Source organism: Quercus robur, chromosome 10 (assembly GCF_932294415.1).
Source record: "Quercus robur chromosome 10, dhQueRobu3.1, whole genome shotgun sequence".
NCBI lineage: Eukaryota > Viridiplantae > Streptophyta > Magnoliopsida > Fagales > Fagaceae > Quercus > Quercus robur.
The window spans coordinates 17,767,159-17,789,114 of record NC_065543.1 but is presented as its reverse complement, the minus strand read 5'-3'; the positions used below and the strand labels follow the sequence as shown (position 1 = coordinate 17,789,114).

The window sequence follows — 21,956 nt, the reverse complement described above, 5'->3', positions numbered from 1 at the left end:
TCATGTTGTTAATGAAATTGATTTTGCAGAAATTAAATGGAAATTCTCAATTATGCATGTTTTGTAAACTATTCCTCATTATGAAACTTAAATCCCCCCCCCCCTCCCCCCAATTAATTATGCTACTTACTAGGCTTTAGCCCATCCCACCCTCTTACAGCTTTTCAAATCAATTAACTATATCTCGGGTATGGAGCTTACTTTTTTTGGTGGGGATTGGAGTGCTATGTTAAATTGTGAGACTTTTGCTGTAAACGATTAGTGACTCATTCTTGCTACATTCAACAAGGCCATAATTAATTCTACTGGAGGTTGGGCACTTGAGCTTGCTTATTCTTGATAAGATTGTGACTGCGTAATCCATTTGGAGTTTTGTAATATATTCATGTATTTTATGGAAGCACATGATCATTTGTAAATGTGTTATAGAGCTCTAATTTGTAATGTGGAGATTTCAGTATATGGTTATATATTCTTATCATTTCAGGGAAAAAAAAAAAAAAATCTCCTTCAGTTTCTCTCTTGATGTTTTTTTTTTCCCCCTCATACTTTGGACCCTTTTGGGTTCAAAGCATGACAATATTTATTTCGAAAAAACTCCAAACATCTTGACAGCCTTTGGCAGTCTGCATACCTACTATATGTAGAAAGAGAGATGAACCTGAATTAGTTTTAGCCCGTGCAAAGCATAGCTTAACCCTGATGGCAATGCTGTCAACTTGTGTTTGACATTGCAAGATGTCCCATGCTGTTTGACTCTCTAAATTCGTAAGGTTTACACAGACAAATTCTTAAGTGACTCACAGCCTGCATAACGTAGTAGTGATAAACTGTCACTAAATTAGTCAAGTCTTGTCCTTGGTTTGAGATCTTAATCCAAAGTTGGCTATTTGTAAGCCGACGTTACCAACACATTCCAAGCTACATGCAATACATAATACAAAATACAAAATATCTGATTAAATAGAAGAAAGAAAATTTCTAAGCAATGAACATAATATAGAAAATATTAGACAAAGTTTAATTACAAAATTGCTTATAGTTTAAGGTTACAACTTTACTTAATATCTTTTTATTGAAGCCAAATTTTGACAAATCCACAATTGGATTACATCTTTTTCTTATATCCTTTAAGCTTGTAAAATTTCTAGAAAATTAAAGATCAATTGCTATGTCATTAATAAATTGTTTAAATTGTAATTTTTGTAGTTTAAAATTATGCATAAAATATAAATTTATATATCATATAGTAAATAATATCTAATTGACAAAAAAATTGACATGCATAATAAGAGTGTAAAGAACATGCAATTCAACGGTTAGATTTTCAAAATATACAGTAATGTTTATTTTATTGAGTAAGATTTTGTAACTAAACTTTATCTGAAAATATTTGTAATATAAAAATTTGGAGAAGATTATTCATTTTAGGTGAGATTTCATTTTATAGGTGTATATGAGATTCCATTGGGACTGGCCAAATGGCTTTTCTTTATTTTGGCTCTTCTTTACTGATCGTGTCCCACACGCCTAAGCCACTGCCCAAAGCCAAAACAACTTCAAAACCTTTTTTTTTTAACTTTTGACCCCTCGGTGCAAAGCAGCCAACAGGAAATCCAAAACAGTGAGATTTTGCAGCCTTTGTGATATATGAGACGTATCAATTAGGCAAATATTCCTGCTGCCTGCATTCTGGACTTCCCGACTATTTTGACCATTGAAAAAAAATCAAATTAGGCTCCTAAACTCAATCATATTCACCATGGCTATACAAAGTTCTTCTTTATAAGACCACCATTTACCACTTACGTATTAGCTCTATCTTTTTCTAATGGCTTCAATAATTGCTCTTTTTCACTCTCATTTGCTTGTATCTGTCATCACCCTCCTGGTTCCTGCAATAGCTCAAGTTAATACCAACATAAGTGTGGGTTCAGCTCTCTTTGCCACTGATGATAACTCCACTTGGACTTCACCATCTGGTGATTTTTCGTTTGGATTCCGCCGCCTTCCAGGTCAACAAGATCAGTTCCTTCTTGCTATCTGGTTTGCTAAGATACCAGATGAAACTATAGTTTGGTCTGCAAACGGACGCTATCCAGCAGAGAGAGAATCAAAAGTTGAGCTTAACACAGCTGGACAGCTTGTACTCAAAGTTCCAGGTGGATGGGAGTTGTGGAGGTCCAGCAACAATGACAATCCTCAAGTATCAAATGGGGCTATGCTAGACACTGGGAATTTTGCTATAACAAGCACAAACTCAAGCATCTTATGGAATAGCTTCGATGAACCAACCAATACCATGTTACCAACTCAAGTACTGGGTTTTGGGAGCAGCCTTTTCTCTACCATGTCCGAAAAAAGCTACGGGGTGGGTAAATTTCAGCTCCGTTTCAGACAACAAAATATATCAAATTCCTCATACGATCTGATACTTAATCAAATAGGTGTCTACACCCAAAATACTTATGGAGCTTATTATGCTGAACTTAATGTTACTGAGCTGATCATGGATAAGTCAGGCTACCTTCTAGTCAAGAGCTCACTGGGAGCTATATCCAACCTTTCATCAGAGGGTGAGGTCTTGACGACAGACTCAGACTCCTACTACAGGGCAACACTTGACTTTGATGGTGTTTTCAGACTCTATACTCACCCAAAGAATTTTACTGGAAAACAAACCTGGTCTGCAATTCGGTATGTTCCTAAAAACATCTGTCTGAATATTGTTGACACTTTTGGAAGTGGCCCTTGTGGTTATAACAGCATATGTATCATAGGAGCTTATGGTATGCCAGTGTGCCAATGCGCTCCAGGCTTTTCTCTTTTGGATGTAAATAACAAGTATAGTGGCTGCAAACAAGACTATGTAAGCTACATAAATGAATGTAACGAGATTGGTGGTACTGTGAATTCGGAAGATCAATTTGAAATCTTGGAGATGGAGAATGCTGATTGGCCTTTAACTGCCTATGAACTACTAGAACCCACAACAGAATTTGAATGCAAGAAATCTTGTCTGCACGATTGTTATTGTGCAGTTGCCATTTTCCAGGATCCGAACTATAATAATGGCACAGGAAGATGTTGGAAGAAGAAATTACCGCTTTCTAATGGGAGGTATGACCGCGGTGCCATTGATAGAAAAGCTCTATTCAAGATATTGAAATTGAACAGCTCTTCACAAAATCCTACAAATCCAAATCCAGGCCAAGGAAAACAGAATCAAGCAACATTGATCCTTGCAGTCCTCCTAGGTACTTCTGTATTTTTTAATTTCTTTTCTGTAGCTGCAGTTTCTCTAGTTTTCTTCTGTTTGTGGCAAGGAAAACTACCACATTTCTACAGAACCTTACATACAAAAGATCTTGATATGAATCTTCGTTCATTTACATACAAAGATCTTGAAGAAGCCACTAGTGGATTCAAAGAAGAATTGGGTAGGGGTTCTTTTGGCGCTGTTTATAAAGGGGTATTAGTATCAAGTCATAGCAAATATGTTGCTGTCAAGAAGCTAGACAAGATGATAAAGGAAGGTGAGAGGGAATTCAAAACTGAAGTAACTGTGATCGGCCAAACTCATCATAGGAATTTGGTACGGTTACTTGGCTATTGTGATGAAGGTGAACACCGAATTTTGGTGTACGAGTTTATGTACAATGGCTCATTGTCAAGTTCCCTATTTGGAGTAATAAGACCAAGTTGGCAACAAAGAATGCAAATTGCATTAGGAATTGCTAGAGGACTAATGTACTTACATGAAGAATGCAGCATGCAAATCATTCACTGCGACATAAAGCCTCAAAACATACTCTTGGATGATTTTTTTACAGCCAAAATTTCTGACTTTGGATTGGCAAAGCTTTTGATGAACCAACAAGCCCGGACTCTCACTGGCATCCGGGGGACTAAAGGCTATGTTGCACCAGAATGGTTTAGGAACACACCTGTCTCAGTAAAGGTGGATGTTTATAGTTTTGGTGTCATGTTGTTGGAGATCGTTTGCTGCAGGAGATGTGTGGAAGTTGAGATGGAGAGGGCAGCAATACTTATAGATTGGGCATATGAATGCTATAGTAGAGGGAAAGTTGAAAGATTGGTGGAAAATGATGAAGAGGCTATTAGTGATATGAAGTGGGTGAAGAGGCTAGTAATGGTGGCAATTTGGTGTGTACAGGATGTGCCATTATTGAGGCCTTCCATGAGAGAAGTCATTCATATGCTAGAAGGAATTCTTGAGATTTCTGCACCTCCCTGTCCTTTCCTCTACAGTTCAACGTCCTAAGCTGAAAAGTCATCAATGGGATTTTCAAATAATAGTAGTGTCTAAGTGATGTAGTGTCATAATTGGCCAAATAATTTCCAAATAGCATTTTCGTGACTGCCTTTGAAAGTTTAGTCATTTGGAAAGATTGTATTAATCAATAGATCTTGTCTTGAATTTAAGCTTAGTACTGCCACTTACCAACTGTGTTGTGTACTGTAAACTACCATGTTTGTCTTGTAAATGTGTTTTGACATTTAGTTGTAACTTTGGGGGTTGTTGTTGTCTATAGTCTATATATAGTGTGGATATCTACGAATTTAAACTACTGTAAGTCCTTCAAATTGATTCTATTGAATATTGTCAGTGTGTCTGAGGATGACTTCCCTTCATCTATCTCAATGTTGGGCGTAGCTTCCATTTATCAATCTCCTTCTGCTCCAGAATTTTCTAATCCTGAACTTCCTCCCTCATCCAATAATTATCTGAATACTACTACAGTTTCCATAATGCTGACTTTTATAATTGTAATAACTGACAGGAAGCTGTTTCTGTCAAATAATGACAAATAAGAATTGGTTATTCTATTACTAATCAATTATATAGGAATTTGACAATCATTTTGGGTGAGCATCTGTTTACCTTACACATGATTGGGAGCATGCTTCATTTCTTTTTGGATAGATTCTGGGTTTCTTTTCATTTGCAACAAGGTCTTAAGTCAAGAAAAACAAATGACCATGGAATCAGTGTAAAAAACACATTCGTATCTCTACGATAAATTTTCATATCTTCACAAGAAGAAAACGTTAGATGTAGATCATACTTTACCAAGCATCTAAGGAAATCAATATTAGCAAATTATACCAAAATGACAGAAGACGAGAGTTTGACACTCTAAACCAGTAAATAGAATCAATTAATGACGACTTTATAAGCAGTTCTGAGTGAGCTGTAGCAAAATACATTGCATTAAAGTTGCTCCCTGAAGGAAGCACAACTGTAATCAGGAAGGCAGGCTATCCAAATCTTGGGAAATCCTCAAATTCAGATCACCTTTTAACTATTGATGTCATCTGCTTCTGTCCTGTTTAGCTTGTGGGCAATGCTCCCTAGAAAATTGACAGGCTAGATATTGTAGTCTCAACCAAAAGCATCATCATCTGTATAAGAGGAAATGTAGACGCTATGAGCTAGTGAGACACCTCCTTCCACATGATATGAATGAAAGCATGCGCTTCTCAATCAATCATGCTAAGAAAGTAATTTTGTTTCTTAGGCATGATTGCAGCAACCAGAGCTCAATGCCAAAGCACAAACAAAAATCATAAATATCAGCACAACCCTCGGCAGTTGGTCCTTTCCTTTTACAGTTTCAATTATTCAAGAATCTCTCCTTCTTCTAATTCCTTCTCTGCTGAGGAGACTCCCTGCACTTCTGAGAAATTCCTTCTTTCTTCCGCAATTACTTCCTCAGTAAATACACCTTCCAAATCAAGGAAGTCATCAGGATTGTTTTCTGCAATTAGGACAGAAGCTATCAAATTGTAAAGATTAGGATTGATAGAACTTATCAAATTTGGTCCTAATGTTATAGTTTGTTTGCAATTTAAAATCTTCTCTATACAAATTAATTCAATTTCAGATTTTTTTTTTCAAATTTTATTGACCTTGGACCAAAAAATTAGTGACGCGGAGCTTGCACTCAGATGTGGCAAAGATAAATTGATTTAGTGCAAAGATAGCAGGTGATGAAGAAGAGAATATAGAGCTTCTTTTAACAAAGTTGTAACTTGACTTTTGGTATGGATGATGGTGATTTCATCAGGATTTTAATCACAATTTAAACTTTTTAATTTTTGCTTTATTCTGGGGTATATAATATGATCTTTCATTATTTTATGAATTTATTCTGTACTTGTATGCCAAAAACAAAAAATGGTTCTATTTTTTAAATGAAATATGTTATCCATATATAGAGAATCAACCTAAGATGTTATAATTAAAATTACCTCAATAAATCATTTTATCGCAGATATTATTTTTGCACAAAAATGGATTATTTCTACCCCTATTCTTTTATATGGTGGAATCTATTAAAAATAAATAAATGGTTTATATGATAGAAACAATAATTCTCTCAATTTGTTTTTTGTTTTAATTTCTAATGTAGAAGACTCTTAAAGCCAAAAAATTATATGTCTAGTTAATTGCCCACTCTCTTTCAAGGAATGGAAAAAGAAAATTGCACACTTTAATTAGCCAAATTATGAATTCATTTAGGCTATATATATATAATTATTTATATTTATAACAATTTTTGCTTTTTTTATTTTCTTCCTATTAATGATATTGTTGGTTTTTAGACCCCTTAAACACTTGATTAAACCTAGGTAATTAGCCAAGTTGTTACTTAGTCCAATTAAACAAGTCTAGGTTATCACAATATAAAAGATCAAATCATGTAAAGCAGCGGAAAATAAATAACACAAGATATGATCACCCAGGAAACTAAACCGGTAAAAACCTAGGGAGGATTTGACCTAGTTATCCTCAAGGTAAACTTGAATCCACTATCTTGAAAGAATCGAAGTTTATACAATAAGACTTACAAGCCCCCACGCTCGACTTCTTATTGCTACCAACCAGTAGAACTTATTGACACGATCACGTGCAAGCTCCGAATCCACGGACTCCTTCTTTCTTGGATTCACCACTAGCTACAAGCACACCCGCTTTTGTTTTCTTTAAGCTTCAATGGCAGCAACTGAATTGATCATCAAGGCGTAGATAAATCTTCTCCTTGAAAACCCTAAGTTTGTGTAAAGGAAAGCTCCTCTAGATCTCACAAGAGATTTATACAAACCGCAAATATGAGCAACACTAAAACGTGGCTAGGGTTTGCCTTTTATACTTAGGACAAATAAGAAACCCTAAAAACGTTTTAATACACTTAGGGCTGAGTTAGACAAATCTGCAGAAAAACATTCTGCCCGAGTTTCGATCGATCGAGCATGTCTTTCGATCGATCGAGCCAGGTCGAAAGGCATAATCCTTTCCTGCTTTAAACTCGATTTCAACTTTACATAGACGCACAACTTTGAGCTAGACTTAAACACTTCTAAACCCATTGTTTTGATCATGGTTTGCCAACAATACAAATTAGAGTTCTAAATACATAAAATCCTAAACTTTAGAACCTAACAGATATGTATAATATAATTGAACATAAGATGAGTGTTATAGGGCCATAAAGAATAGTTAGAAATTATTTCAAAATAAAAATATAAAGTATCTGTACGACACCTATATCCCAAGACCCATATGGGCCCTGGGCTCAGGCCCAATGGAACGGCCCCATCACCCTAAATCCTTCTTGAAACTTCCTTCATAAAAAAAGAGAGTTTTGGGCCTCGGATCTAGAGATGCGCTCTGCATAGTACCTCCTGAACAATCATATAAACCTTGTCCGGGCAAGTCATGGGATGCTCGGGGAACACCATTACCGAGCAGATTCGCCTGAACTGGAACCAAGTTCCAAGGCCATAATTGTTGCATCCCACTCTCACCTAAGCTCCCACTTAAAACAGATAATATTGGATCTTCAATTGCACTAGCGGTGGTAGTAATCATTATCTCCCCACTAACCTAAGCTATAAATAGCAGAAGTTGGGGAAGATGAAGGGGTTCAGAAAGAGAGAAGTGAAAACAGTCATTTAGAGAGGAAAGAATACTACCTTGAGTCTCTGTGCCGAGAACGACCTAAAGTAGGAAATCTTGAGGCCCACCTTACAAATAAATTGTGAGCCCAAAGGAGGTTGAGCCCAACAGTCTTGTTTTGGGTTTGCACAGTATCCATGCATCGCGCGGGACATCGATTAGTTTATTATTAAATGACCGGTCTGAATAATGCTCCATACCCATTAACCTACTCAACCTCTTCAAAAAGTGGAGGAGACACCTAATGGGACAAGTATCTTATGAGCTCTCTTAATATAATCCACTACTGAAGGGAGGATCAACCAGTATAAATAGGATCTCTTCCCATCTGAATTGGGTTTTAGAAATACAACAAGAGAAAGAAAAGAGTTTTGAGAGAGAGAGAGAGAGACTGCATTCACTTTTTAGTGATCAAGTGAAATCTTGACAACTCAATCTTCATGGTTTATTTGTAGTTCCACTTTTTGTATATGTCAATTTTGAATGGAATATATTTTGAAAATCTTACCAATAGATTACATGTCGTCTATATTGTTAACATCGAAAAGTTGTACTGGCCTCCCTTGTAGTTTTCCATTATTACACTTCCCTTTTAGTTTGGAACAAAACTCTCACTTCTAAAAAATTGCAAACTATTTACACTAATCTCCCTGGATGATAGAAAAAAGGATTTTTAAAAATTGATATGTATGACAATTTTCCCTCCCATTTTTAGTTAGATGTGCAACATGTGGCATTTATTTGATTTTTAAACACCACATGTCTTACATCTAAAAAAATTAAATTAGGAGGGTATTGGAGGATTCAACGGGTGATGGTCTTATCTCATTCACTTTTCGATCTACAAACTCAACTTTTGTGCATACTTTTAAAATACATACAAAAGTACTTAAAATTTAAGAAGAGTTTAGTGGGGTTGATGAATTTTTTTTTTTCACTTATTGATTATGTATAGGTGGTGCTAATTATTTATGTAAAAAAAAAAAAAAAAAAACTATAGTTAGTCGGATACAAAAAAAAAAAAAAAAAACTATGTGCTTAAGTTTGTGAAAATAATTATATATTTGACAATTTACATTCTCCTCTATTTTCAATCTCCCATAATATATTTGAAATTAATTCCCAAAAGTGTTATATATGAGAAATAGAAATAATTTCTTATTAAACACATCATTCCGAACTTTGATGTATTTTGGAATTAATTTCATGTTCAGCCATGGTTCAAATGGTATTTTTACCATTTTGTGGTTAAAATGACTATTTTGCCCTTAATTGACTCCAAATTGCAAAAGAGGGTGTCTCCACCAGGATATCAAATAAAGAGAGTGATAACTTTTGGTCCTACCAATGCATTAGTTTTCCTCTGGCGTTTGACTTGGGCTCTCCCTAGTCTCCCGTCGGTTGTGAAATAGTTGGTTCCTTCTTCTGAAGGATTGTTTTTCCTCTGAGATAACTCTGTTATCTGCAGAGCTAGTGGGTCCTTCCTTTCAAGGGGTCTGGGAAACAGTTTATTTTTCTTTTCTCTATAGTGAAAGTTCCTACTACCATCTTTTTTATTCATTCTCATTTTTTCTACTCATTCTCATTTGAGTTCATTAGTTATGGAAGAACTATCAAAACAATGGACCAAATTTTCATTGTTGGACAGAGAGGGAGACAAGATCACGTTGGGAAAAAGCCAAGGATCCAAGGAACACATCATAGCAGCAAAATTCTTAACCCGAAGAGCATTGAACGTTGATGCTATTGCTAGGACCTTCAAACCTTTATGGAGAGCGATGAAGGGGTTCACAATAAAAAATATGGGCAATCATGTTCTATTGTTTGTCTTTGAAAACCAGGAAGATATCCACCGGGTTCTGAGCAGTGAGCCTTGGACGTTTGATAAACACCTGGTGGTGATTCAGAAGTATGAGAAAAACACTCCTCTACAAGATATTAGTTTTAACAAGACATCTCTCTGGGTGCAAGTTTTCGACATTCCAATAAGATACACATCTAAGGAAGTGGCAGAAGATATATGCAGGTCGATGGGTGAGGTGTGCTCCTCGGAAACTCATCCAACAGAGGTTGGAGGATGCTGTGTGCGAGTGAGGGTCAAAGTGGATGTGACACAACCACTATGCCGGGGAAGATTAGTTAATCTGGAAGAAGGCGATCGAGTATGGGTTTCCTTCAAATATGAAAGACTACCCATCATATGTTACTGGTGTGGGCGACTGGATCACGATGAGAAAGATTGCCACCTGTGGATAGAAAGCAAAGGTTCTCTTAAATCCCAGGATAAACAATTTGGACCTTTTATGCGAGCTTCTCAGATAGGTAACATCAAAAAATCAGTTGTTCATGTATCGGGTTTCTTTGAAGACAGAGGGGGTCAGAAATCAAGTGGGGAGAGGTCACAGGCGAACGCAAGAACCCAAACGGATACTTCATCAGCACCGGAAAAAGCTGGCCATCTTCCCTCTAGAGAACAAGCTGAAACGGAAGCCTCGATACTGACGGGGGATACATTAAATGCCACTGAGCCTCTGGCTGCATCGAGAGCGCAGACTGATGTGGACTTGACGACAGAATGGCAGGGTAAAGCTGGCTCTCCCTCACCACCAGCTTTCGCACACCAAACCATTGACAGCGACGTGAATACTAGTGGAGGTAGAGTCGCGTTGGGTGTTGCGGAACACTTACCCATGACATTAAACCCTATTTTTCTTCCAACCAGCATGGGAACATACGCTGAAGGAGACCCGTTCCTGGCAAAACTGCAGGAAATTGACAGTGACATTCAAAAGTTTGATAGTGTCCCTTGCGAGAAAGTAGGGGGCCTAGAGGGACAAATAGGTTCACAACTGCAAAAAGATGAAAGATGTCAGAGCAGAGGGACGGTGCGGTTGGAGGGTGCAACGGACAGCAGTATAAGAGCAAAAGCTGATATTAAAAAAGGCTTGGCTGGGCCGGGCAGAGCAGATAAAGATGGAGTTGGGCTGGGCCCAAAAAAGGAAGGAAAAAAAGGCCAATGGACTAGACTTTTAAGTAGGATCAGTTCTGAGTTTATGGAGGAAGCACCCAATGGGAGTGAAGGCCCAAAACGCAAAATAAGAGAAGACCAGGCCCGAGAGGAAGCAAATGCAGTGAAGGAAAAAAAACAAAAAACAGGGGAAGTAGCAGAAAAACAGAGCACGATGGTTACTTCATCAATAGGATCGGCGGAGGTTGCGGAGCAACTCCGCCGGGAATTATGAATCTTCTATGTTGGAACTGTCGCGGGCTTGGGAACCGGCAGACAGTTCAAGAGCTTGGCGATATAGTCCGGGCACAAGATCCTACGGCGGTGTTTTTAGCCGAAACATGGCTGGATGAGGTTAGGCTATCTGGTTTACGCGATTCGCTGCGTTTTGGTCATCACCATGGAGTTTCTCGGTTAACTCGCGGTGGTGGCTTGGTGTTGTTTTGGAAGAAGGATGTTGACGTGCAGGTAATGTCCTCATCTCATAATCATATTGACGTCTTGTTCAATGGTGGAAAAGTGAATGTATGGCGCTTTACCGGTTTTTACGGTGCTCCTGAAACTCAGCTTCGTATAGAATCTTGGGATTTGTTGCGTGAGCTAAATAATCGTTTCTCAGTACCGTGGCTGGTTGGAGGTGACTTTAATGAACTTCTGAAGTCGCAGGAAAAGGAGGGTGGTTGGTTGAGACCTTATGGTCAAATGCTGAAGTTCTGTGAAGCGTTAGATGAATGTGGGTTGTTTGATCTTGGTTTTGTGGGCTGTAAATTTACGTGGCACAAAACTTATCCGGATGGGGGTATTGTTTGGGAGAGGTTAGACAGGGCTGTATGCACAACGGATTGGTTTAATCTTTTTCCTGCAACAAAAGTGAAAACTCTTGTGTGTGCTTCATCGGACCACAGCCCTATTTTGGTCCTTCCCGATGGGATTAACTTAAAACCTCAACGCCCCTGGCGTTTTGAAAATATATGGTTAGAAGAGCAAGGCTGCCATGACACAGTGAAAAACGCCTGGAAGACCATTTCCTCGGAACCACCTATGCCCAAAGTGATGATGAATGTCGATACATGCAGAACTCAGCTGCGTGTTTGGAGCAAAAAGTCTTTTCGGAATGTGGTTAGTGCGTTGGCAGAGAAAAAAAAGAATCTAAAACAAGCAGAGGAGGATGCAACGAAAGGAGGGAGTGTGGAGTTTTTTCTTCAATTAAAATCTGAAGTGGCAGAATTGCTTAGAGTGGAAGAAAAAATGTGGCAGCAGCGTAGTCATGTGCACTGGATGATCTCTGGGGATAAAAATTCGAGCTATTTCCATAACCGGGCGTCTCAACGTTTCAGGAGAAACAACATTACGGAACTCAGGGACTCTCGGGGTAGAATAGTTTCAGGTGAAGAAAAAGTTTCGGAGATGATTATTGAACATTATAACCAATTGTTTACTTCCTCTAATCCGCATGACTTGGAGGAAGTTGTCCAACATACAAAGAAGGTGGTGTCCGAAGATATGAATAAGTGTCTTACCAGAGATTTCTCAAAGGATGAGGTGGAGAAAGCTCTGAAGCAAATGGCTCCATTAAAAGCTCCGGGGCCGGATGGAATGCCGCCAATCTTTTTCCAACATTATTGGGAGAGCATTGGGGACGATGTAGTTAAAGCTGTGATTTCTTGTCTTAATTCGAATTCAATTGAATCAGGTTTGAATCACACTTTTATTACTTTAATTCCCAAGGTAAAAAGCCCCGAATTTGTCACTGAATTCCGTCCTATTGCTTTATGTAATATTTTGTATAAGCTTGTTTCGAAAGTTTTGGCAAATAGGTTGAAGAAAGTGCTACCCCATATCATCTCAGAATCTCAGAGCGCCTTTCAATCGGACAAAGCCATATCTGATAACATCTTGGTGGCATTTGAGACGTTGCACCACATGAAAAGAAAAAGAACGGGAAAAATGGGCCATTTGGCTTTAAAATTGGATATGAGTAAAGCATACGATCGGTTGGAATGGGTGTTTCTGCAGAAGATCATGGAAAAAATGGGCTTCGACTGGAAGTGGATAGGATGGATTATGGAGTGCATAAAGTCTGTATCCTATTCGATCTTAGTCAATGGCGAACCTAAAGGTCATATTGTGCCAACACGAGGCATTCGACAGGGTGACCCTCTTTCCCCTTACCTTTTTTTAATATGTTCTGAAGGTTTAAATGGGCTAATTGAGCATGCAGTGGACAACAAGCATATTGAGGGGGTTTCCCTTTGCAGAAATGGTCCAAAAATCTCGCATCTTTTTTTTGCGGATGATAGTGTATTATTCTGCCGAGCTAGGGTGGGAGATGTGGAAAAAATTCAGGAGATATTGGGGAAATATGAATGTGCATCCGGTCAAAAAATTAACTCGGATAAAACGACCCTCTTTTTCAGCTACAATGCATCTAGTGACACAAGGGAAGAAATAAAAAATTTGCTTGGTGTGGCCGAAATTAAGGAGTACGAGAGGTATTTGGGCTTACCGACGGTGGTTGGGAGAAGAAAAAAGGCGAGCTTAAATTTCATTAAGGATAGGGTGTGGGGTAAACTCCAAGGGTGGAAGGAGAAATTATTGTCGCAAGCGGGCAAAGAAGTTCTTTTGAAGGCGGTGGTTCAAGCCATCCCTACGTTTGCAATGAGTTGTTTTCGACTTCCTATTGGGCTTTGTCAAGACATTGAGATGCTCATTCGGAAGTTCTGGTGGGGTCAAAGGGGTGATAGGAGAAAAATTCATTGGAAAAAGTGGGAGGTCTTGTGTCAACCGAAGAGTGAGGGGGGCCTTGGTTTCAAAGACCTTTGTAAATTCAATAAAGCCATGTTGGCTAAACAGGTGTGGAGATTGATTCATGATAAGGAGTCTCTTTTTTATAAAGTGTTCAAGGCAAAGTATTTCCCAAGTTGCTCAATTTTTGATGCTAAGGATTCTACGGGCTCTTTTGCATGGAAAAGTATTTTGTGGTCTAGAGACTTAATTAACAAGGGAGCCTTCTGGAGAGTAGGCAGTGGTAAATCTGTTCGGATTTTTAAAGATGCTTGGCTCCCTAATTCTGATGGGCGAATCTGTTCTCCTGCTGTTCATCTAACACCAGAGTCCACTGTTGATTCTTTGATTGACTCTGCTACGGGATGGTGGAATACCAACCTCATTGACCGGTGCTTTTTTCCACCTGATGCTTGTCTCATTAAATCTATTCCCCTGTGTTCCACTCCTCAATCCGATTCTTTGGTTTGGAAAACTGAAAAATCGGGATGCTACTCGGTAAAGACTGGTTATAAACTCCTGTGCGAGCTCCATAATGTTGATATGAATCGGCCTCAAGTTTCAGACTCCCAGAAAAGCTTCTGGAAATCCATTTGGAAGCTGAAGGTGCCTGGGAAGATCAAGCACTTTCTCTGGAAAGCTTGCTCCAACTCACTGCCCACAAAAGACAACCTCATGAAACGAAAAATCCTTCAGGAATCGGTCTGTGCTCGCTGTTCTGGAGATTCGGAGTCTGTTGTGCACGCTCTTTGGAGTTGCATTGGCATCCAAGTGGTTTGGGGGTCAGATTTCGGTTGGGTTGACAGGAGTTTAACGGCCCCTGCTTCTTTCTCGGAAGTTCTTCAAAAAATCCAGACCAAACCACTTCTGCTTCCGCTTTTTGCTGTTACGGCGTGGTCAATCTGGTATCAAAGGAACAAAGCGCGCCTCTGTGATAACCCCCTGCCTATTGGCAATATCGCTGAGTTTGCCAAAAACTACCTCTGTGAGTTCAGGGAGCTGGACAACCACCATTCCATCAGACGCAGAGCTTCTCCTACCAGTTGGCAACCTCCTGGTGCGGGTTCAGTAAAAACTAACTATGACGGTGCCATGTTTGCGGAATCTAATATGGCCGGTATTGGGGTGGTAGTCCGTAACAGCGAGGGCCGGGTGTTAGCTGCCTTATCTGAGCAGATTGTGAAACCTCCATCTGTGGAAATCCTTGAACTCCTCGCTGCCAGGCGTGCCGTAAGTTTTACAACTAAGTCCGGGTTTGATCAAGCTATATGTGAGGGTGATTCTGAGTCTGTGGTAAATTCCTTAAGGCGAACCGGTATGGAGAATTCTCGTGGCGGGCATCTCATACAGGATATTACATACCTATCAAACTCTTTCCGGAGTATTTCTTTCGCTCACGTACGCCGGCAAGGTAATGTGGTCGCCCACGCCTTAGCCCAGCGAGCGAGACAATTTTTTTCTTCTCTTATCTGGCTGGAGTGTGTTCCATCAGATATTATATCTTTTGTATTGGATGATTCTTCATCCTTGGCTTAATTTATATCAGCAAGTATCCATTTCTCAAAAAAAAAAAAAAATAAAGCACTAGAAGGGTTTTATTTTTAATTTTTTTAGGTATTGGAATTAAATTCTGCATTTTGGCTTTTAGCTTTTATTTATTTATTTATTTATTTTGTTAGACAAGCACATAATATTAACTAGAAATAACTAGTATGTTACAAAAAAGCTCAACTTTATTAAAAGCTAACAAACTTTCCACAACAGCCAGTGGATCTTTCAAATAAGGAGATCAGTTCTTTGAATAACCCCTATTTTTGTTAATGCTATTTGCACATCTATTAGCTTCTCTATTATCAGTAGAATGGTGAAGATGTTTGTGGATTGTGGAGGTATAAAATTAAAAAGAAAATTAAATTGTAACAAATATATAAAGAATTGCTTCCCTAGTGAAAAATAATAAACCATTAACCATTCAAGGAATTTCTTCTTTCAAATTGCAATCCGATCTGAAGCAAGTCATGCAACTATATGTGAAGAAAAAGCAAATATTCTAAACCACCAAATATTTTTATTAAGATACCAGTGATAAGGCTAATGGCATTTCACTCTCATGCAAATTGTTGCTTGCATAGCTTGACGACCTACTTTGTTTTCCAAGCTTCCCTTCCATGCCACCATATATGGCCATTTTGGTTTCCCACAACCATAACCCCTAGGTGCCCAGCTTGCTTTCCTTGAGAGTCGCTAGGAGGCTCTGTCACCACATTTGGAGCTCCGCCATCTCCTCCAGCATCCACACCATGGATACGAAGTCTAAATCGACACGCGCATGAAATGACTTGATATAAGAAGGTGAGGAACCAAAACAACCAGGGAAGGCAAACCAATGTCACCCCAGCAACGGGAAGCCAAGAGGTGGACTGTGACTTTGGTAGGATCATGTATACAATAAGGTAGCCGCCTCCGGCCACTATAGAGATAAACAAAACGGAACAAAGGAGCCATATGGATGCACATCCAGACCTTGGATTGGATGCAGACATATTGTGTCTGGCGAGATTCAAGGTAGACTATGAAAAGCTTGGATTGAAATTAAGTCTTGTCTTCTCTATCTTGTTATTGGGTATGGTTTGCACGTCTAACTACTTGACTCAACATAGAAGGATTCTTTATATATATGTAAATAGACTTTTATATGTGATATAATATTGATCGTGAAGGAAAAGTTGCCTGAAGAGTGTGTCCGTTTGGTATTGCTCTGGGAATTTAAGTTTTAGATGTAATGGTTTTGCTATTAAAAGTTCTAGTGTTTAGAGCCTTTGGCAAACAAGAAAATGTTACCCTAGATTGAAATAGCTTTTATATACGAGAAATGATAAAAGAATGGATTTTAGTTTATTAAGTGATAAAGTTTTTTTTATCATCAAATAAGAGAAATAAGTTTGATTTTGCCTACACCAGAAAAGAAAACTATTGGTGACTTGACCAAATGATTAGAGATTAATTATCGTGAAATAAATATTTGAATTATGCCAACACCAAAAAAGAAACCCATTGATATACTGATCTAGTGACAAAGAGCATCATGAAGTAAATGCTATAGGTTTTAAATCTTATTGTAGGTATAAAAAAAGAAAAAAAGAAACCCAATTAATTCAATTAATATCATCATTTATTATTATTATTCTCTCTCTCTCTCTCTCTCTCAAAATGAGTAGGCATTGAGCATCATTTTGGAAAAAAAAAAAAAAACACATAAATTTATATTAATTCATTATTTTATCAGAATTCTAACTTTAGCTTAAAACTGTTTTTCAACTTTAAGTCCTTAATTAAAGCTCTTAAAAATAGGTAAACAATCAATTTTCTCCTCATAAATATAGGGTGTTTTCATTTTAGTCCTTAAAAATTCATTTGTTTAAATTTATGCACCTTCATGTTGTGACATTATTTCAATTTTTGCCTTTCCTATCATCTTACTTAGGGGAAATGCTTAAGTTTACCTAATGCCTAATGGAATGCCTACGTGACACACACTTGCAATAAAAAAAAAGTTAAGTGAGATAAAAATATGAAAAAAATTTAGTTACAAAATTAATTGTAACCTAAGGCTACAACCTTACTTAATAAAATAAAAAATTTACTATATATTTTGAAAATCTAACTGTTAAATTACATGTTCTTTACGTTCTTAATACACATGTCAAAATTTTGTGTCAATCGAATATTATTTACTATATGATCTATAAGCTTATATTTTATACATAATTTTAAACTACAAAAACTTGCAATTTAAACAATTTATTGATGACATAACTATTGTTCTTTAATTTTCTAGAAAAATTGCAAGCATGGAAGATATAAGAAGAAAATGTAATTTAATGGTGGATTTGTCAAAATTCACTTCCAATAAAAAGATATTGAATAAGATTGTAGTTTTAAGATAAAACCAATTTTGTAACTAAATTTTGTCCTAAAAATATTAGGTTTGTAGCTTAGATGTATCAACATAACTTTTTTTCCTCTGCTAATATAATTTGTTGTGATTTGTGTATAATAAAAGTAGTGTTAATGATAAATTTAGGTAGAAGTGATATTGCTCCAATCACAAGAAGCCATGTCAGTCGTTGTAAAAAAATGATGAAAAAATGCATCCCTATCATTACTCTAGGTGTATAAAAAGAGCCACTCAAAGCCGGTTTTATAGTATAGGCGAATGCGATGGTCGCCTAAGGCTCCTAAGTAAAAAAATGGTTCTCAAATTTTAACCAATAGTCCAATGGGGTTCTTTCTTTCGTTGTAATAGTACCAATTAAATCCAAATATTAGCCAATATATAAAATAATATTTTTATCACATGAAAAACAAGAAAAAAAAAGAGAGAAGTTCTATGTCCACAACATTTTTCTCAAGAATTACAATAAATCCTAAGTTGCAGGTTATTATTAGCTGTTATTAGTGAACAAAAAAATAATTTTAATGGTGGGTTCAAATTAGAACCAATAACAACTTAACATTTAAGATTTGTTGTGAAAATGTTGTGATTGTAGTACTTCTAAAAAAATAAAGCAATATGCAAAAAAAATTTATAACATTTTTCAAAACAGTTAGGTTGGCAAAATTTTACTAGTTTTCATCTATGTCCACTACTAACATCATTTTTTTATTTACCACTATCAATCTGGTATATCAACAGAGATGTGAAAATTTTTATCAAATCTTTTTGTATTTATAGACTTTCTAAAAAAAAAAAAAAAATCTACATTAGTAATTTTTCACATCATTTTTCACAACAGTTAGTAATTTTGCATTTACAACAAGAGAATAGGGTTTAAGTAATATTATATTTTTAAAGTCATATTTAAATATATAAAATGCCTTAATTTAGTTTTCGCCTAAAACTCTCAACTGCATCAAGTTGACCTTGGAACGACTCAATCATCGCCAACTTCAACTATTGACCATTCTCCACATTTGCCCTTCCCGTTCTCACATTTTCACAACAACCAAACTAAATGCCAACAAAAATCCATAACACAAATACAACAATCAACATTCAAAATTTCAAGAGTTAGGCCATTTTGGACATACACCACTGTAAGTTTCTTTAAAAACCTTCTCCCTTCTCCCCGTGTGTGTGTGTGTGTTAAAAATATTTAGTATTCTAAAAAAAAAAAAAAAAATTTCATCTTCATTAACCAAGCATATAACTAAGGGAAATGATAACGTTATTATAAGTTTTACTACGTTGAACTTACAAATTGATGTGGTAATCAATGTATCAATGTAATTGGTGAGCTTCAATTATCTTATAAATGATATTTGAATTGCCTATTTGTAATTGGTGACACATTGGTTTGTATACAGCTCAATGTAGTAAAAGTTATAATACTTGCAGCACTACTCTATAACTAATATCCATATTAGTGCGTTATATACCCTTTATCATTTTGCATAAATGTTTAAATTAACTAGTCACAAACTTACACAATGAGTGAGAATATATAATTATTTTGTAATGTGGTATAATTTATAATTCGTTCTCTCTAGAATTAAAACAATTTCATTAACCTAAAGTAGAGTTGCAAGAAAGAATAAAAAAATTTACCAAAAAAAGGAATAAAGAGAGAGAGAGAGAGAGAGAGAGAGAGAGAGAGAGAGAATAATCACATATTTTTTGCATGAGAAAAATATGTAGAATGAGAAAAAGAATGGCAAATTTATAAAAAAGAGTATGAGGAGAAGAATAGTCAAAATTATAGGAAGAGCAATGAATAAAGGAAGAGTAATGATAAGGTAGATAATAGTGGGAAGAAAAGAGATAAAAAAAAAAAAAAAAGGGAGGAAAAAAGTTGGAGGAAGCATAATAGTTAGGTGAGAATAAAAAGGAGAAGAAGAGTTAAAAATGAGAGAGAAAGGGTTAAAAATAGGTAGTTGACCTGGCATAACGAGAGATTAGAAAACCTACATAGCTTTAGATGGAGGCAAACAATAAAGGGGATGCAACAATTAGCAATTCCTATAAGATGAGTTCGAAGAATCTCTTCTCTTGCTTATATGGCTTTAGAACATGTAAAATTGGCAAACAATAATTGGAACAACAATATTTTCACATAGATCCACCACTAATATCACTTTATATATTATGCATCAATCACAACAGACCATGTTAGCAATTGTGCAAATTTTGTCAAAAATGTTGTGTTTTTAGATTGATCTAGACTTATTGATAGCTTTAACATGATCTGGTATAGCATGCATACAACAAGAACAAGAGGGGCTTCCTCCAATCTCTTACTCCATAACTTTGGATGACAGAGAAATACCAAGAGAGGCACTTAAGATTTTTGAATAACCTTACCACTAATATTGGTCTAATACACATCCATACTCTTAATGTTAATCCTGTCCACATTAAAACTTGAAGGAAAAAAAAAAGGGAGGGAGGGGCATATGTACACATTATTTCCGACTATGACTAGTAAGAATCAATAATATATATTAAGGAAAACAACTCTGATATGTACCCATTTCGTGATAGGAGTATTTGATATAAATGAAGCTTAAGAATTTTCTGAACATCTACTGTAAAAAGAAGTGGCACACCATACAAAAGGACGACAATAAACCTGTCTATTTTCCTTCAATCAATAAAAAATATCAACAATATCTAAAAATGTCCTGCTACATGACTTATAAACAAATCAAGGAACAGAAAAATGAACAAAAATGATTAGATTCTATAAGGTTGTTTTGCGATAGATGAAGACAAAAAGTGCCTACTACTATTTGAAGATCATCTTCATGATGACAATAAACTTAGGAATTCCATTTTGTTTGAGCAGACGCAAATGCAATTTCCCAATGAGCAAAAGAAAGCTGGTCGTGAGAATTGATGGTCCTCTTGGTTTAAATTGCAGTCCATTTATATCACCAACGACAATGTGGGTGTGGTCTAGGCTTCGAGACTCAGGCAGGACCTATAGTATTGAAAGAGCCGTACCTTCAAGTAATCTGAGATCGTGATTTTTTTTTTTTTTTAATATATGTGTAGGTCTTGGAAAATCCCAAAAAAATAAAGACAAAAACAAGCATTGTATCAAGAAATGGAATGGCTTCCAAGGTGAAAAGTGCGATCCAGTCAAAGTATCTCCTCTTTCAAATCATGATCCATTCTGATGCAACCATATGCATGAAGATATCGATGAGTCCATATATATATATATATTGCTTACCCATATGCGATCAAGGTGCCATTGATGAGGCCAATGGCATTTCACTCTCATGTGAAGCCACAGACATTTCATGGCTCGACGTTGAACTTCTCTTTTTAGGCTTCCTTTCTTCGCTGTCGTGATCATCATCATCGTCCAATGCTAGGATAGCTTCAAATTGAGCACGCCTTCTTGCATCACTTTCTGGAGATCTCACAATTGGGTCTACGGAACCAGCCTCATTGGCCACATTACCAGCTGCATTCACAACATTAGAACCACCACCACCACCACCGCCACCACCGCCAACACTACCTGTAATGCTGCCTCCTTCACGTGCACTACCGCTGACACCAACTCCTCCACCAGCAGCGCTGCCACTCCTAAATCCAAATCTACGGGACATGCATCGATAGCAGCACGTGAACACCCAAAACAACCACGGAAGGCCAACCAATGCCGCCCCAGCGAAGGGAAGCCAAGATGAATAAGATGCATCCGGTTGGATTATGTATAGTATAAGGCAGCCGCCTCCAGCCGCGATAGAGATAAATAGGAGGACTGTGATAAGCCATATGAACGTGCTTCCGACCCTTTGATCCGGTGCAGGCATTTGTGTAAATGTAGAAAACCAAAAAAAGATCTTAACCCTGGATTAAGGATTCGTCTTTTTCATCATCCATCTCCTTTATTGATATTCGTTTGTATGAGAAGAAGATCAAGATTGGCTTAGGGTTAGACCAGGGTCCACGAGAGACGAATCATCCAGGTTCTGTTGTTGCATTGAGGTCTGAGATGGGATTTTCAGATGGTGGACATATTCAAACGTTTGTTTACGTAAAACATGGATTGTATCAAAATAAACCAATGCCCACAAGCCGTAGAGAGAGAGACAATTGGTATCGGTTTATAGTTAATGCAAATTGAAAGTTGATGGCTTAATATTTGTGCCGCAAAAAGAACTAAA

At 37.0% G+C, this 21,956-nt stretch overlaps 2 protein-coding genes across 2 annotated transcripts; one reads left to right on the top strand and one right to left on the bottom strand.

Moving 5' to 3' along the window:
• The first annotated feature begins 1,626 nt into the window (after positions 1-1,626).
• Positions 1,627-4,660, top strand: LOC126703197 (G-type lectin S-receptor-like serine/threonine-protein kinase LECRK3). Its single transcript, XM_050402151.1, has one exon. The coding sequence runs from the start codon at positions 1,832-1,834 to the stop codon at positions 4,283-4,285; it is 2,454 nt and encodes an 817-aa protein (XP_050258108.1). The 5' UTR covers positions 1,627-1,831; the 3' UTR covers positions 4,286-4,660.
• A 16,360-nt stretch (positions 4,661-21,020) lies between these two features.
• Positions 21,021-21,602, bottom strand: LOC126703912 (uncharacterized). Its single transcript, XM_050402965.1, has one exon. It carries the CDS (start codon positions 21,600-21,602, stop codon positions 21,021-21,023), a length of 582 nt encoding a protein of 193 aa, XP_050258922.1.
• Between the last annotated feature and the right edge of the window lie 354 nt (positions 21,603-21,956).